The sequence below is a fragment of the Hesperophylax consimilis genome, chromosome 6, assembly GCF_061612785.1.
Source record: "Hesperophylax consimilis isolate HC1 chromosome 6, BYU_Hcon_1.0, whole genome shotgun sequence".
In the NCBI taxonomy this organism is placed as follows: Eukaryota; Metazoa; Arthropoda; class Insecta; order Trichoptera; family Limnephilidae; genus Hesperophylax; species Hesperophylax consimilis.
In genome coordinates, this window is record NC_142841.1 from 14,368,529 (window position 1) to 14,388,119 (window position 19,591).

The following is a 19,591-nucleotide window of genomic DNA, read 5'->3' on the forward strand; positions in this document are numbered from 1 at the left end:
GGCTATGTAAAACCACGTAAAAATACACTTTTCGGCGTTTTACCGTCATGGCTGTCTTTTAGATTCAGATTTACGAAATTTATGATTTATTTTCGCAAAAATCGAAAGTTTTTCGAATTACACAAACAAATTTTCGTGTGCGGACAAAAATAAATTTCGAATTAAATAATCATTTTGTATGAAAAAAAATTTCTGTGGATATTTTTTTGGTGAAAATTTTGAATTACGCGTTTTTCCGAATTATCGGGGTTCGAATTAACGGGGTTCTACTGTTTATATTAAAACTGTACTTCCATTTTATCTAATTTCAGTGCTCAGCCTCTACAATTTCTGTTAGGTATTGTTATTCCCTGGTAGTTAAATATATTTTTCATGCACATTTGATCTGATTGATAGATATCTATAAAAATTAAATAAGATATTAAACACATTGCTCAATCATTATTATAATACACTAGTAGACCTTAGCAATGCTTCGTTATTTAATATCTTTCTCGGGCGTCTCCGACTTCTTTTACCATTCACTACTGTATACCACAATGTTACTGTTAAAAAACTACATTTCATTCCGTTTAATTTGACTCTGTATCTCATTGCGGTGCAGAGATATTGCGTTAAGTATTTCTCAGGCGTCCCCGACTACTTCTATCATTCAAACCTTTCTCTAAACACTTCTAGCACCAATACGAACAAACTTTGAAATTTTCAGTTACTTTTTGAGTTTTATGAGCACAAACATATACGCAGGCTGAATTTTTATATATTAAGAAGAAGAAGATTGCGTTATCTGAGCAACTAACAATAAAAAAAGGATAACTATAGCTGGTAGGCGCAAAGGATGATTTGTCGCATAAATGAGAACATCTATTACTTGTTTGAATGAGAGAACATCTCACGCTTGCAAGGGCAGGGGAAAAACTATTTCTTGTATGTGCAAGGAAACATCTATCTATATATTTATTGCTAGTAAGGGCAAATAATGATCTATTGCTTGCATGGACAATAGAATGTGTATCCTCTTATAGAGGATATGGACGATCAGAGCCATTTGGCCCCGAACCATTTGGACATGGTGCCCATTAGGGGGCCACGCACGATTTTAAATTTTTATTTAAAAAGAAAGACAAACATTCCCGGGTTACGAATAACCTGACAATATTTGAAAATCTCCTACTACCATCACAGAAAGCTGAAAATGTTGCTTGTGTTGTGATGGAGGACTTAGCCGGCCGAGGAATTGAACACACTACGCCTGAGTGGGACCCAAGCGCGATGTCAACTCGGCCACCGACCGGTCAAACGATGAAGCCGAGGATTCGAAGGAGGAGAAAACACAACCCAACAACATAAGGAAAGATCTATCTCATGTTCAGTATTTCTATTGAAAAAGAAAATCAATAGTTTGTTTAAAGCTTCTTCTTTCGTATGGTTGGGCGTGAATGGAGCGGGCATCCATTGACTACTTGTTCGGTGGTGTGAACAGCACCGCACTCACACATCAGTTGTTTATTTAATTACCTGGAAGTTATCACAGGGCGATCCGGGCCGCAAGCTGATACCACCCAAGGGCAGGCCCACCAGGTGCGCAAACTCGCTGGTGCTACGGCAGGTGGAGGGGTCAGTGCCATTCTGGCAGGCGAGCTCGCACAGCTTGCGCTTGTCGATGTTGGGGATGATCTGCGAGGTCAGGAAGCACTCCGTCAGGTTCCACTCCAGGCAGATGGAGCCAGAGCACTCGCCCTTAATGCATAGCTGGGTGCCTGCAAATTATTATACATTTGTGAAAATCCTTTGTACGATAATTAACCTTTACAATGTTGGCCATTTCAATGCAATCTGTTCCTTCATGTTGACTGGAAAAAATGAATGGGATTGAGATGAATGTTTCTAAATGTTGACTTTCGTCATTCACTATGTATTACTGGTATACAATGGACGCCCGAAGTTTAAAACGTGTCTCGACCATAAAGGATCTTGGAATCATGTTTGATAGAAGGCTGACATTTCATGCTCATATTCAGATGGCCTGTAGCACTCCACTTAGAATGCTGGTATTTTTTCTACGCACTGCAAGGAATTTAAGAGATACCCGGGTTCTCATAGTTTTATTTAATTCCTTGTAAGAAGTAGATTTAAAATTGGGTCGGTAATTTGGAACTATGTGCATTTGTATGACATATTTGATGCTAAACATGTTTTTCTCTGAAATTCTCTCTCTCCAAACCCTGATACGAAAATATTGAGACACCGCAACTCATTTGAGGTGAAGTCATTTCAGTATTTTAGTATCTCAAACAAACTCATTCTGATATTGTGTCCTACCCAACACTACAATGGTGCAAAGAATTTGGAGATTTTAACTAATTAAAACATGTCACTTGAATTTGCCCTGATTGTTGGTAACAAAACTAGAAATATGCGAATAAGCGGGGTGAATTAAAAAGGAGTGAACCTTGGGTGATGCTTTTTTGTTGTTTGTTTTTGGGGTGTTATGCCGTGTTGCGCTAACTCCTTCTTTAGCCGACGTTTCGGACAGCGTTGCAGTGTCCATCATCAGGGCAGATCCGGTAGATCCGAAGATCCGAACAAACAACAAAAATGCTTTTGGCCGTGAGAATCTAAAAACTTACTTGGGTGATGCTTGTTTAAGTGTTATTTCGATAGATGGTTCTTCATAGAACTAGATCCGCTTGGCATAGTGAACATTCAGAATTTGAAGAAATGGTTATGTTTGGTGAGCAATAGCAGCAGAGGTTACTCTTTCCACATACCTTGGATAGCCCTGATATATTAATGTTGATTCACTTTCGTATTCCTACCATTAGATCAAGGTTACCTAGTATGTATGTATTATTGTAACCATCATACTACAGTTTCAGGCTACAATTCTGTTTTAAATAGATTACACACGTGTACATACTATGTTAGCTGATGTTTTTAATATGAAAAATGTTTGGTGAGCAGCTCTGAACAACCAGGTACTCTCCAACCTTCCTCTTCACTTACTCTTTCAACTTACCTTGGATAGCCGTGATATATTAATTTTGATGCATTTTCATGTTCCTACCATTAGATCAAGGTAACCTAGTATGTATTATTGTAACAATCATACTATGGTTTCAGCCTACAATTCTGTTATAAATTTTAGCTGATGTTTTTAATATGCCTCCATAGAAATATAAATCTGTACTGATTAAACGTTTGAGCAGTGCTTATATTAGTGAGATCACTGCATAACAACTTTTTTGTTTTGTTACTTCTTTATTTCTTTTAATAACTTTGTACTAGTGTGTATTATTTTTTCTTGTTAACTTATATAATCTTATAATATTTTCTTTCTTTCCATATTGTACTATGACTGTCAATGACTTTCATGTATGTAAATGGCGCTTGTACTGTTAATTCTAAATAAATAAACCAGCAGTAATATTTAATAACACCATTATATTGTTAGCTTTGGATAAATGGAACTCGTGCGGCATGATGTAAATAAAAGAAGTAGTTGTATTACCGTTGTTGCAGCGTGTCTTGTCCTGCATAGGGCGAGGGTTGGGGCACTCGGGGCTGCGGCCGTCGCAGGTGGAAGACCAGGCGCAGTCACTTTCCGACTTGCAGACAGAGCGGTGTGAGGCCGGCACGAAACGGCACGAGTCCGACTGGCAGCACGGACCCTGGGACGGACTGGAACAGAAAAATATATTATCAATCATCAATGGTGATAGTTGTCGCAATTATACAGAAATTCCAAACAGAAAAACGGTGAACACTTCATGAAGTCTGAATTCACTGTCGGTAAGCTTTTTTTTTAAATATGTACTAAAATTTTACGTTTATTTCTAATATGAAAGAAATATAACTATCCCCCTTTTTTTTTCTGGGCTTATAAAAAGATTTTTTATTTATTTAGAATCGAGGGATTTTCAATTAAATTTCCTTCTACTCATTTATCATTTTTTTGAGTTAAAATTGAAATTTCTTTAAAAATATATTGTACATCAAAGATGAAGGAGCGGAAGGAGATGGGGAAGAGGAAGGGTACACAGATTTTTGCTTTACAATTAACCTTAACAACACTGGCCTTTTCAACGCAATCTATCCCATCACGTGGCACAGCGTTTTAGTGAAACCTTATTCTTGACAAAGCTGTGGCAAAATGAAAAATTCCAGAGCCACACATTGTTAAAGGCAAAACAATTAAATTATCATTGTTTAATGGTTTAGGTAAATTCGTTTCAATCACAGTGTTAGTGGTTGCAGGTGGCTAGTGTAAACAACGAAAGGTGTGATATGAACAACTTCTAAATACAGTATTAGTTTTTAACAAAATTAATTCTCCTTGTGGAGAATACCGAAGTAAACCCTTATGTGCATACAAATATATCGACTTTTCAGTTTGGAGGTTGTGTGATATGAATTGTATTTTTTTAATGTAATAAGTATGTATGAGTATCAAAGAATTGTCCATAATTAAATAAAAAAAGGTCTAACAATATTTTCAGCGGTAGAATTATAACGAACACACGGTCAACTACTCTGATTAACTTTGACATAGAAGTTGAGATTTAATGAAAAGGCTAAAATCATTCTTACTAAAATAATCTCATATTGTATACTACTTTTGGCCCTTCTTGTGCTAAAAATATTTAACTCGACTTGCGGGCTGCAACTGACTTGGCAGCCTATACCATATATTATTTTAACTGAATAAATTATAAAATAACACAAATCATCAAATAAAATTTACTTGCGCACGCCGGAATTTGAACCCGTGACCTTCCTATTGCTAGTCGAAAGTCTTACCCCTTGACCACGGAGGTCGTCGAGATAAAATATAGACTGCTCAGAGAAAACTTTGCACGTCGTTTATTAGGGGTAAGGGTAGGGTGGCTAGGCAGGGTTAGGTTGGGTTATTTTACCGTGGAGTACGACGCTGTTTTCGCCCCAGCTTTGCCGTGTCCTACTTATCACATATGGAACATATTGGTATACGGTGATAGCAGAAGTAGACTTAGGAGTTGATCGTCAATCTCACTTTAATTTCTCAGTATGGTGACATGACACTCCGTGTTTAATAACATAAGTCCCTATTAAATTAAAAATAATTAACACACCTGCATTGAGTATTATATCTTCTGTGACAGCCTTTAGCTGATTCATTCTTCAACCGATCTAAATCACTGAGTATTCTTGGGTAGCAGCATTTATCCTGGCATTCCTCATCATCGTATCCTGAAAAAATATAAAATAAGTTATTGTAAAAAAATATCACATTTAAAAAAAGAATAATATGAAGCGTCTTTTATTGCTTTTATCTTATACATAGTAATCTTATACTTATAGTGAAGATGGTGTAATCATATGTCAGTAACCACCAGGGTAAACTTCACCCTGCTGACTGAAGATTGTAAGAACAACGCCGAACTCGAAGTATATAAATAGAGTAGACATCCCTTCAGTGACTTCAAATCTTGTTCCATTTGGTTGTCGGGAGGTTACTATCCTTGCGAACTTTGCCAACTGACCAAGATCGCTCGACTATTGGCTCTTATGAACTCCAATAAAATGGAGCCATTCATGAGTGCCTTGAGTCACATCTAATTATTTATGTTTTTGACGGAAGTGTACCTAAATTTCAAGGCCAGAAGATGCGGCATCTTCTATCAATGTGCTACTGGAATATCAGTTACAAAGTTAAATTTGTATTTGAGCGAGCCTAAGGCGGTCCAAAGACTAGAAGCTGTAAAAATATATATCTGAACAAGATGAATAATCAGATGACGGGATCGAACAGTGGACAATTTATGAATGGCGACAAAACACATCAGGTCACAAGGACTCTTTTACACATGAAGAGTGTAGTGAAAATATTAATTTGTATTAATATAACCTTACCGCAATCACATTCCTCTCCCGCTTCCACAATTTTGTTTCCACAGAAAGCGCCAGCACTGGCCGTGAAACAATTCCTCTTCTTATTGTCTACCATTGCATCCAACACATTGGATATATTCCCCACCGAGCAGGCAGAGAACTTGCTATTGTTGGGTCGGTCTCCGCTCGTTGCAGAAGCAAACATTATAAAGTTGCCATTCGGTCCACCGGGTCTACACTCGTTGGGATAATCGTGCTGAAATACAAAAAAAATACATTTACATATACATAATATGATTAACGATTTGCAACATCTTATATTTGATATTTCTGTGGTGTTGAGGATTTGCTGAATATCTGTCCTGAAGATGGCCAATGTGAGGCTGTTCAAACCGTTGGCTGAAAAAGGAGAGTGATCACAAAACCACTCAACGCCCCAAGAACAACCCAAATAAACTATGATCGTTAGTTTTAATATTTGAAATAAATTGAAGCAAGTTGGCATTGTTCATTTTAAAAAGCTTACTCCATAGCTCATAACAGAAATGACATTGGGAATGAAAATGGACAGTGGAACATAGTCGGAGTGACTTATTAAATTCCAAATATGTACATAGAAAAACCAGTGCAAAATTCATGAGGAACGAGCTACGTTTATGAGAGTTTTTTGCAAAAATAACAATACAGATTTTCTGCTGTAGATTTAACAAAATCTGATATCGGAATCAAATGGAGGTATGGAATGGAAGCATGCCGACTGTGGCCAAGCTACAACCAAACTACACGGACTATCAAAGCGAAGAAGCCAATGAAAGTTATGCGTTTAGTGTGTAGGTAGATACAAAGGTTGTCGCTGTGCGTAGATGCGAGCAGTAGTATGGATGAAAAATGTTAGCGAAACGCTTTGTGCGCCCGGTTTCATACTAATAATTGTCTATTATGTACTTATAAAAATAATATAATATACTTATCAGACATGGCACACTTACCGGAGAGCCGAAATTGTGGCCAATTTCGTGAGCCAAGGTCAGTTGGCTGACTTTAGGTGGCACCCGGCTGTTGTAGTTGACAAAGGTTATGATGCCCGTGTTGAGGGAGCGCTTGGTGCTCTGGTACATGCCGCCTATCGTCTCCGTGTATGTCTTGTACTTCTCGCAGATGCCACCGGAGGCACCACTGGCTGACGCCACCCAAGCAAGTCCTGAAAATATAAAAAGATGCTGCTGAGACTATTCCCAAAGATTATGACATTTTCATCTTAATACATAAAAATTCTGCAGGCGTATGTTTGCGCTGGCAAAACTCGAAAAGTAGACGACCGATATCGCTGAAAATTTGAAAGTTTGTTCTTATTAGTGCCAGGAGTATTTAGAGAGTGGTATGAATGATAGAAGAAGTCGGGTATGCCCAAGAAAGTCATTAGCAATAGTCAAGCATTGCAGGGTCCACTTGTACTAAAAAATATGGAATAAACAATAATTATGGTGTCTGGCCTTTTTTTAACAGTTAAATTGAAATTTCAAAGCTCCATAGCTCATGACGTCAGAACTCTCTGATTGAGAGCTTTTTGCTGCACCATTCAACCAGATTCCTCGGACGCTGAGGACGCTATCAAAAAGGATTGAGCAGATATTTGGTCTTGTCAATTTTCACAATGAAAACATAAAATATGCGGCCTTTTCAGCACATTTTGAAGATATACCTCCCACTCCCTTCAGCCTCACAACATACCCCAATTAGGAATGCCCAGTTAGTAGTCCCTCTGTCTCCGAGCAGTTGAGATTTTTGTGAAGTATCACCATAAAAAAGGTAATGATGAAAATAACTCACCCAAAGTACCGCCTGTGAAGTCTCTGTAGGTGAAGACGTAAGCGAGGCAGAAGTCCTCGTGGTTCCCCAGCGAATGAAGGTTCAAGAAATTGGACACATCAATGTTCTCCAAGCAGAACTGATTGGATTCACCGGGAAAGTGGTGGGAGTTACATGCCGAATCATCGTCAATCTGGAAACAATTAACAATTTGTACTACTTGTCTTGAGTGGAACATTAGATTTTCATTGCATTTTGTATCAGGAAATTTAAGGGAAATTTTATTAATGTTGAAAATTGAACTGTGGAAAAAGTGGAAAAATAATATTAAACAAAATTTTAAAATAGAAACAATTATGCAATCAAGTTTTACTGGATAAAATAGAACAGTGACAAAACAGAATTTGATAAAATAAGAGATTAGGTTAGCTTAACCCTCCTTGTCCAGTGCTGTCAACTGATTTGGCAAGTCAATTATTTCAATATCACTGTAAATATAATAAACATAGAGTTCAAATTTCGTACAGTGTTCATATCCTCAGCAATACATTCACTTTGTATAAAATATTTTTAAAAAATATATAAGTATAAATATATATATTTTTACTGAACGCACCAGAAAAATTGGGAAAACAATTGTTAATATATACATATGTTTCGTGCTGAGTGGTGCGGTAATAAGTGAGAAGGGGTAACGCTCACTATGGCACAATGCGAAAAAACGGTTGTCAGTAGTAGCCGGCGGTCTGCCGGCAGTAATGGACATGCGTTATATGCGTGGCCAATATTTTTTGTTCGTTTTCAGCTCTAATATATAATATTTTACTAATGCCTAATACCCATGTGTTCTACGTACAGAAAATAAATTGATTAATAATAAATGTATGCTATTCAACATAAAAAATGTGCAAATCTAAATGTGTACCCTGTGTACTGAGTACACACAGAGATGTGCAAAATGGGTACCCAAAACCATTTGAAATGCAAAATGGAAATGGGTCAAAAATTTTCCATTTGAAAATGCAAAATGCAAAATGGTTTTTAGAAAAGCATTTCAAATGGAAAATGCAAAATACCTATTTTCAAAATGCATTGAAAATGCAAAATGGTTTCTCAGGTCAAACAATCAAAATAAATAGAATTTTTAAACAATTTTGTCATTTAATAATGGACATCAATGTAGAACAAACATATTACATGATGGTAAATCCAAAAACACCACGACTACAGATTATGAAACCACAAAAAATTTGCGCGGGACTAATGTTGCCAACGTAAAAACATAGAAACTGCTATCTTTATTAACATTTATATTAATATTACAGCGTCATGGCCCCATGTTCAGTATTTTTTGTAATGGTATCACTCAATTGCCAGGGCTCCTACCAGGGAGCAACTTGGCAAATGTAAATTATCTCTCATTGCGAGGTTGAGGACCGACTGATATTTGGGGCTTATGAAAAAAAGATGAGTGGAGAAAGTAGGAAGAATGTTGCAAAAAAGCATTTAAAATGGAAAATGCATTGAGAAAAGCATTTAAAATGCAAAATGGAAAATACCCATTTTGCATTTTGCATTTCCATTTGAAATGGATTTATTTGAAATAAAGCACATCTCTGAGTACACAGCACCGGAGCTTGTGGGATTAATGGCACCATAAAGGAAAGGGTTAAGGTTGTATGTTTGTTATTTTTCATAACTTTTCTTCTACATTCTCTTTTGCTATGCAATTGTGATCAGAATATTACCTTGATTCGCTGAACTTCAAATTTAATATTACGATGCTCGATTCGTCCATCGAATTTGGTGTCTCGATAAATGTAGTTAACCGCAGTCACGTGGTGTGCGATCAGAGACAGGATTTCCTCTCGCGTCTTCTCGTCTATTTCTGCTTTCTTGTTGTAATCGCGATGCTGGGGAGATGAAAATATAGTCATTAATGATCATATGCTTAACTTTCTCAAGTAAGTCAAAGGTCTTGGGTCAAAGGTTTCAGATAGATGAGCAATTTAATAAAATGGTTAAGACTCCACATATTAATAATGATTTCTTAGCTAATAAAAACTATTCTTAGAAAAGTTGCAGATGAAGTGACTTAGGCTAGCACTTGGAATGCTAAAGGATTGACTCCAGCATAAAATTCTAGAGGAAAGACATCTAGTTGGCCGCAACATAAATAATACTAATATGTAAGTGTTTTATTATCTTCTTTTTTAATAATGACTATGAGGAATATATTCATTATGGAGAAGTAACTCCAGAGACTTGGTCGGCAATGGACGGAGGCTGCTGAAGTAGTAAAGGACAGGGTTGCCTGGAGGCGACTTGTCAAAGTGATGGGACTTGTTATAAGAAGTTAGTTCTCACATCAGGGAAGCCCTCTCTAATGTGCCTCCAAATAAGCGGATCAGTCTGTATATACAGCGAGCAGGTGTTTCGGTTGTCCTCCTTGGGTCTGGTGGCCCTCTTGGGACGGGAGTGCGGCTGGTTGGCCTCCCACGAGTACTTGGAGAATCGGCCCATGGTGGCGGCGTCAGCAGGAGGGGCGAATTCATACCTTGACAGATATAAATATTGTTAATTTATTTTTGACTAAAATAACTTAAACAGTCACTAATTTCTGCTTCAGAGCCGATAAATCAGTGTTCATTCAGAACATTTTGTACATTATATTTCAAAGTGAAGATAGGTATGCTTTACCAACAATAGTGGGGATATTGTGTGGTTGAAGGAGACAGGATGAAAGTACCCTGCAATTTATATTCACTCTCGAATGAGCTGCAAACATATTATATTTCAATTTTTCTCAAATTCTGAAAAAAATTGAGTGAAAGAAGCCAAATAAATAAAATTATTTTATTATCAAGCCAGGTTTTGGATTCCAATCTCTGGGTTCAGAGCCAAGGAGCTAGTCATTGTAACCGTTTGAAACAATGTTTTGCCACTGGACTAATAAATAGCATATACCTATGATAAGATTAGTGATAAATGCATACACGCAGGCATCAAATCCGGAGGGGGTAAAAAAAGAGAAACAATGTAAAGTTACCCATTGAAAGCACTACTCTTGCCATCATCCCTGATGGCGTTGGACCTAGGCGGGCTGTGAGGGCGGGGGGGTGGGGATGGCAAGCTGGGGGGGGCGGTTGCAGGGGGGTCCCCCTCCTCCACGGCCGAGTTCTGGATCTTCTCCATCCACTGGACTATGTCTTCGTTTATGCCACAGCCTCCGACGTGACCTTCAGAAACAAAAAATTGTATATTTATAAAATATTTCATTTTTCTTCCTAAATCCAATTCTTTCTTGTTGCAGCTTCAACTTCGTTTTTCTGTATCATTAATGTACGGAGTTGCATTTAGGCAAAGAGAGTTGGAAAAGGACAGCAGGAGACAGGCAGAACCAAAGCTATTTCTTAGAGGCGGCCATGACTTTCCAATTCCATTTATTATGATTAAAATAAATCACACATCATGTAAATTTACCCTGCCAATTTTTTTTTTAAATTTCATCAAAGTTATTATCATCATTTATGTGACACCATACTGGAGTCCCACTACCCGGAGTCTGAGGAACTACGCCATTCTGAACATGGGAATATTATGAGAATGTGGGGAAGGGAAAGAAAAAGATCAGGATATAGAAACCAGTGCATAGAAACTAAATACTGAATTTTTTATTTGAAATATGCACGCACGGAGTGTATATCGCGCTTACAGTTGCCAGAATAAAAACTGCATTTCAAAACTAACATAATATACATAATACAATGTACACAACCGTACCTCATAATATATTTGCCTAATTATCATTACCGCTTTAACTATTTTATTTTTATTTGTTACCGTATTTTATAAAAATGCGAAAAGACGCCCAGTAAATATTATGAACCACGAAATTATGTTATTATCGTCAATGAAATAATTCACAACTTAATCTCGTACGTGCTTCGCTTCGGGACAGAGGAAATGTATAAAATTCTGAAATAGATTCGGAGTCAGAGATATAATTATTGTTCTGGCACCCAAGATTGAGAGGAACCACTCTGGCAACCAGAGTGGAAGATTCTCTCAGTATAGCCTTGGTGTAAAAGATTACCATTCAGAACTGAAACATGGCTTTAGCCATGCACGCTGACCGGATCTAAATAGCCAGGTACTCCCCCACCTTCCTCTATCCTATCTCCACTACCTTCAGCCTAATAAAATACCCCAATTGGGGATGCCATAGTCTTACGGGCTTCAAACGGTTGGGACTCTTGGGCGGTATTCTTATTACAATTAACACATAAAAGAAAAGATTTCATAAATCAACAAATAACAGCCTATTTCATGAAACCATGACCCATTCCCACATATTGAAGACTTTACTTACCATTGATGTTTGGCTTAATATTCTGTACTTTTATAGAAAAATAATTGTGGTGAGTTAATAATAGAATATATTGAAATTAATAAAATACTTAGTTTTTACCACTTTTATTGTTTATAAATATCAACATGTTTCATGAGCAACGCTCACTTCTTCAAGGTTTTAATAATAGACATATTTATAATTAGTATTATTAAAACCCTGAAGAAGTGAGCGTTGCTCATGAAACATGTTGGTATTTATAAACAATAAATGAGGTAAAAACTAAGTATTTTATTAATTTCAATTAAAATGGTGCCACAAAATAAGTTTGCTGTGTTAGAAGAAATAGAATACATGTTGGAGAGTTAATAATAAAGTTTACATTGCCGGTGACCCGGTCGTTTATTAACATCAATGGTTATTTACAAATCATGTGCGCTACCCGACTCACTAGACAATATCTGCTCTGAGTCGGGTAACAGAATCATTACATTTATTTTATAAATAAATCAGGGCTAATAAGTAAATATATAAAATAATCTAGATATAAAGTATCATATACATATATAAAAATAATTGAACAATCTTTAGTGAGAGAGTTCTTATTGAGATGGATTACCCCATAAAAACCTATTATATGTATAAAGTAAAGTTGTGTTTAAAAATAAAAATAAGTAAGAAAAATACTTTAGCAATTGCATTTAAAACATTACAAACAGTATAATAGTCTGTGTATGTTTAAAAAATAAAATGAAATAATAACATGCTCAATTGATTAACATAAATGAAGTACCCATAATAAATACATTGCAAGAAGGAAAGAAAAATGCCATAAAGAAAAAAGAAAAACGAGAGAGAGAAAAAGAGTATTCAATGTATAGGAGACACATTAGAAACCATTTTCGGTGTAAAAATTACATTTACTTAAAATTATGTTTATTAACATGGATGGTTTGCAAGTAACTTGTTAATGCAATTTCTATTTTTGTTCATTAACCATATATTAAAGTTTATATGTGTATATTTTCTGTTGGTTTGAGTTATATGTTGTGTTTCTTTTAAGAAAATGTTGAATATAGCAGGAGATAATAGAATATATGTTCATTGGGGTGACCGGATAAATCATCAAAATGATAATTCATCACATCTTTAAAAAGTTATATAAAGTCAAGGAAAGTGATGAAACTAAAACTTTATTAATTGGGTTAAGTATTATATAAGGTTAGGTTAAAAAAAAAAAATTTTCATCGTTTTTAATGACTTTATATCACTTTTTAAAAGTGTGTTGAATAGTCACTGTGTTGAGTTAGCATGGAACCATTCATTGGAGAAGCTTGGATACAAACGTATATTGGGCGGTTGCCGAAATATCAATAACTAGGTGATGTTAAAACAATGTCAGATTTTTTTACTGAAATAAATTCGCATTTTTTTCTGAAAATTTCACTTAAAAAAAATAGATATTGTCCCTTTGTATGAGTGTAATGTTTCAAAATCGGGGGCTGTTTCGTTGCCGGGCGCGAATTCGCCCTCGGGCACAAGGAACCCTCTAAAAATGTTCGCAACACAAATTGGAATTTCGTAAATAATCATGTTTTTGTGTTTTTTTGGTGCCCATGTAAAATTGGCTTCATCCTCCTAATGATATTGAGAAAGGTACATATTTTTATACAAATGATATTTCGCGGAATTTCAGAAGTAAACAAGCAAAAAATGTGTTTCACAGATATCCGTATCGAATATCGTATCTGATACGACTTTTAATCAAACGACTCAGATATTCCGAAGAAAATAATGTGATATCACCTGACATTAAGATATTCTGTTACACAGCCCCAACGCCTGGTTTAAATCTGCGAGGTAGATTACCTATTTACTGTCTTATATCTACAATCAACATAATATAAGAAAATCTGGTGGAAATTTCTTTGCGAACTACCTAACTAGTGATGGCGGTTCATGCAATGAGGAGGAGGAGGCTGTGCATCCCTAAAAAATGGAAGAGAAAAGGGGAAAAACATGTATCCATACTATAAAATAACTTGAATTTAAACATTACCAATTTATGTACTGTACGAGCCTTAAAATTACTTCCTGTTAATATTTTTGGAATTTCGCTAGCATTGGTTGTGTTTATATAACTCATCATACCAGTGTGACGCGGCCGGCCACACGTGCATTCCCAGTCGCCCAACTACTACACACTATACAACGCAGCACAATAATACGCTTGTGAGGCAGAGATAGGGCCTGCCTCCGAGAGCCGCTGATTTCATGTAGGCGGAGAGAGGTGGGGAAGTCACATGGAATGGTAGCTGGCATGCTCCCGCATTGTTTAGTTTGAGGCTCGCCTCAAACAACGAACACTTCCGAGGTATGAACTGATTTATTTACAATTAGCTCTAGTGACAAAGATTTGTTTCGTTTTGCGATTTGTGCTGTACGCGGCAGTACGTCAGGAGAATGGTTATTATTTGGATTAATTTAGTATGGCGAATTTTTAGTTAATGGAGTTTATCTTGTGTTTTGTAATTAACTTGATCATGTATACACATCATTATTATTATAGTTTCACGTAGGTTTGCATTATTTTTTTTAGGTGTTAGGTGAAGTTAAGTGAAGGCACACATAATACTTTAAAAAATATATTTGTGCCTTCCCACTTTTCAACTCCACAAACCGCCACTGCTACCTAGATAATTAGAAACAAAGCTGACATAAAATAATGAGTGTTCTCGAAGTAATGTAGGGAATTATATCAAATATCCAAAACTAATTAAACTGAAATCTAAAACTAGGTCGTAATTAGACCAGGAACTGCCGTGTGCTTGCGTTCACATCCCACATACACCGGAATACATCCCGGCCTTGATCATTATTAGGTACTACGATAATAATTAAGATCGTCCAATTACGTAATAATTGTCTACGTGTAAGGTTTCTTTTTTAATATTACAACGCTTACATCTTCTAACGAATTCGTGGTCAGGTAAAACGGTAAACGAACCTTAAAAAAACAATCATATTATGTCGAATCAGGATTTAAGTTGGGTAGGTATAGAAATTCAGCTTGAGAATTTGAGAATATCCGCAAAATGTTTAATCGTATCGAAGACATTTTGAAATGTACGACAAAATTGTGTCAGCATTTGTGGAAAATGTATGTCAAGAGTGCAGCGCAAGATTTAAGACACTCTTTTCTTCTTGACTTACATTCGTGTGCTACAAAATACTGTTTGTTTTTTGTCGGATGTGTTGTGTTTATTTTTATTTTAGTCATGTGTTTATGTTTACAAATTACTAATTTTAACTTACATTTTATACTAGAAATTTATTATGTAGTAATATTATCGTAAATAAATCGTGAGATAGTGTAGTATTAATAATAATAAATTACAATGCTGAGGTAAACTTTTTAGCACGAGGCTGATTAGTAATTTGTTCCGCGCAAACAGAAATTAATAATTATTATTTATTTTTCGGAATAACTTTATTGAGTAAAACTTCAAATTGTAATATTTAATTATTGAAGACAATATTAGCGATTTCTAAACGAAAATCTGAAACAGAAAAATCAGAAAAGGATACGTTCACATCTAGGACACAAACCCAGGACCCTTGCCTTGCCGGGGTCCTAGATGTGACCGTATCCTTTTCCGATTTTTTTGTTTCAGATTTTCGTTTAGAAATCGCTAATATTGTCTTCAATAATTAATAATTATTAACATTTTAATTTGATTTTATGTAATAATGTGGTATATGTGAGTTTGGGATACTTAAGAAAATACTTACAAAAAACGATTTTGTGAATTATTCCCAAGTAATATGTGAGGAAAGTGTTATAATTGTAATATTTACAATAACAATTAATTTACAATGAAAAACAGTTACAACATTAAGAATTTAAGTTTTAATTACACAGTACAATGTTACAATTTTTATTGTCACAGGATTAATTATTATTTTTAATCATATTTAAAATATTGCCTTGCTCCATCTTTGCACGACTCATGTAGTTTCGTATCAAACCCCATGTATGCCCTCGTGACAAACGTGGTTAATATGACCCTAATTTCTGATGGCGTTACGCTTCCAATACAAAGTTGGAAGAAAAAACTCGACGGAGTAAGCCATCGTGCTTGTGACACCACTCTTGGGTATCTATTCCAGTCTCTACCACTAATTACTCGCTATGCGCCATCTACGAACGAAAATCTCTACGACTTTTGTCATAAGTTCTATATTTATACATTCTTGAGTGTCGCACGGTTGAAGAGATGATTGTGTTGGTAACCCTGTGAATATTGTCTATGTTTCTGATGTGTTTGAGGTTTCTATGGAGTTAATTTGAAATGTCAAAAACAAACCGTTGCCGCGTCGTTCTTTCAACGTTTTTATTTGCTACCGCACTTTTTCTGAAATGAATGGGGGTGGTAGATACATATCGAAATGCCAGAAAAATGGTTAAAACAACTTTGCAGAACTAAACGAATCCGATACCAACTTCGAAAAGCGCGCGAGAAACGATCTTTTTTTTGTATAAGGCAATTCACCAGGATGCAATGAGATTTTGACAGTTTTGCCGATCTCTACTGCTTCGACCCACTCGTTGTTTAAGTCTAATGAATTTTGACGTATGGCGTGTAGTATGTACTTTTGGTGAGACTCAAGAATAACAAACTCTACCAGTGTATGTACTTTCGGCGGAAATTGCGAGCGATCGAGACTGGGGAATAGATACCCTGGACTCCTGTTTTTTTTATGGCAAGATCAGGATAACAACGTCCGCTGGAAACTGTTTTGAAAATATCAATTATGAGGTATGAGTGTTGGGTAGGAATCTAGGGATCCGCGTGTCAAGCAATGACGGACATATGAATATATCCCTCCCACTGCGGCTCAAGGCGATGGGTTGACAGACCAGTTGGAGCTACCAAACCAGCCTCTCCCGATCTGGCACTCCACGCAGCTGGTAGGCAGGCGCATCCTGAACACACCTCACCGGATGATCCCGGGCACCCCAGATGCCAAATCACCAGCCGTTGCGAACCACTTGGGGTGACCTATGGCAGAGGTGTCAGTTATCCAATATCGTTCCTGGGGCGGCGGTACCCAAACCCGCCTCCGAATTTGCCAATGAATCTAAAGATATCTTTAGATTTTTTAAAACTGTATTATTTTGATGCTTTAGATACAAAAACAACGTTTCGTTACTAGCACGCAATGGAATTCTAAATAAAATCGGCCACACTAATGTACAATGTAACCTTATAACGGGGTACAAGGTCACATTCTTTTCGAAATTTGTAAAAAAAACATAAAATAAATTTAATTTCGCGAAATGATTAAAATCGCCTAACATTAGGTTTCTAAACAGCCGCTTTGTTATTTTCAAAGTCACGCCCGATTAATTTGGAGAAAGTATCATTAAAATAATTCAGATAGGTATTAATTTCGTTAATCATAAATTTAGCCCGTTATCGGATTAATTAAATGTCAACCTAACCGATAATAGCCAAAGACTTTTGATCGTATTTACGAGTCGGGGTAACGCGATCCGTCCATAGTCCATCGATTGGCCGAAACGAGGGCGAGATTACTAATAAACTAATCCCATCAATGAATCCATAAATTAATTAACTCTGCATTGTTAATCGAACCATTAACCCAAACACCTAACATATTTTGTTGGTTATTATTATTTTCCTTAGGGGGTATTTCACCATCCTCTCACGAGTTATCCATAGGATAACGTTCATTAATAATTAAACAAATAAATACCCGAAATAGGTAGAAAACTTGACTACCTTATCCGACATATACCTAACCAGTATACATAGGTTCGAGTACCGAATAGTAAACTCGGACTTTATAAATTCAACTATCTAAAATATACGTTTTGCCATGGATAAGCTATTGATGTATCAAGAAGATGGTGAAACACCCCCTTAGTTTCAGAGCTAGCCAGAGTAATATTATAATACAGGGTGGGGCAAAAGTAATCATCCGATGTTCTTTTGCTGTAATTTTTTTTTATGATAAAATTTGGTACTGCTTGTTATTCCGAGTTCTTGCGGAGTAAACCGATTCATGTTTTGTCGATTTGTATTCTGAGTTTGTTTACTTCACAAATGTCAATTGACATTTGGCGCCATTTGCAAAAGTTATAGCGTTTTCCAATAGGGTGATTACTTTTGCCCCACCCTGTAAAAACCTAAATTCAATGATACACAATAATATTACGTTTGGGGTATGTTCTGAGACTGAGGGGAGTGGGGAAGAGAAGGAGGTGGGAAAAGGGATGGTTGGGTACCTGGCAATGTTTCGATTTCGATTGGTGTTCTTCACAGTTTTGTAAAGCGTTCTGAGGTGTGATTTTATTGTAAAGTAATATTATTATGAATTGAGCATTATACCACTTTACAATTAAGTAGATTCGCAAGTATAAGTATAATTATATCGTGCACCAAGATATGGATGAATTTAGGTTGCAAATTTCTTGTCTATGTTCAAAATAAACCATAATTTAAGTGCAGTATATAAGTATGTAGTATGGGCTAGTTCTTGCGTTTCTGATTTTGACATGCAAGTGTGATGAAAAACGGCTTCATTTTACGTGAAAATTGTTAAAATATTAATATGAATTTAGTACAACATGCAAATGTTCGGCCTTTACTTTTTAACCGCTTTCCATGAGATTTGCCGCACGCTATAATATACTTATTAATACTATTATGAAATACCTACATGCCCTACAAATTAAGCGAATTAAAAAAAAAAGATGTTACAAATTGATTAATCATGATTACAATAAACATTTCTGAACAATAATTATTGTCGATCGTAAAAATATGTATTGCGTTGTAAATTTTGGTTTCATACAACTTTTTTTGTCTTTTGGTACTGCCACAAGTTAGCTTTCGTGATCCGAAAACGAGACTAACCTAGTTTTTACCATAACAAACAACACTCACTTTTAATCACTTTTCATTCGTTTATAGTTTTTACTCCTCATAAATATAGCTATTTTAAGCTAATGTAGAATATATATGAAGAAAGAGGTATTGAATATGACACATGTATCTACATTGTATCGGATATTTGAAATGCGGCCAATGCCTTGAAATTTAGTATTCTACAGTTCCCGAAATCGACATTGACAAAGGGCGGCCACATAGGCGGAATACCGTCCCGCTGTCATATTCGATACATAAAAATAAAAATGGAAAGGAGAATGTGCGAAAGGATTTGTATACGTACCTCTACGTATAAATAAACATCCTTTACGATTCAAATATCAAACGAATAACTTCTGTAAAAACATTTTTTTGGGTGGACATAAAACGAAATTCACAACGAACGAATTTTTATTGAAAATAAATTACCAAATGGAAATCGAATACGTTTTTATTTGGCCGGAGATTTTCGTGGAAAGCGACAATTATTTTCATTATTGCTTGCAATTTTCTACTTATTCCAAGAACCTTCGATTATACAAGGTGGCGCAAAAGTGATCACCCGATGTTTTTTGGCTGTAATTTTTTTTATAAATGAAAAGCT

At 36.0% G+C, this 19,591-nt stretch overlaps 1 protein-coding gene across 1 annotated transcript in view; it reads right to left on the bottom strand.

The window, feature by feature from the left end:
• The window catches only part of kuz (zinc-dependent metalloprotease kuz), a 354,332-nt gene that overhangs the window by 4,579 nt on the left and 330,162 nt on the right, over positions 1-19,591 (bottom strand). The window contains exons 5-13 of the mRNA XM_089632405.1: positions 10,730-10,919; positions 10,048-10,237; positions 9,429-9,593; positions 7,702-7,873; positions 6,861-7,072; positions 5,893-6,127; positions 5,112-5,229; positions 3,512-3,681; positions 1,519-1,760 (exon numbers count right to left, since the gene is read on the bottom strand). Of these exons, the coding sequence (XP_089488531.1) occupies positions 1,519-1,760; positions 3,512-3,681; positions 5,112-5,229; positions 5,893-6,127; positions 6,861-7,072; positions 7,702-7,873; positions 9,429-9,593; positions 10,048-10,237; positions 10,730-10,919 (1,694 nt within the window). The remainder of the gene's footprint in view (positions 1-1,518; positions 1,761-3,511; positions 3,682-5,111; positions 5,230-5,892; positions 6,128-6,860; positions 7,073-7,701; positions 7,874-9,428; positions 9,594-10,047; positions 10,238-10,729; positions 10,920-19,591) is intronic.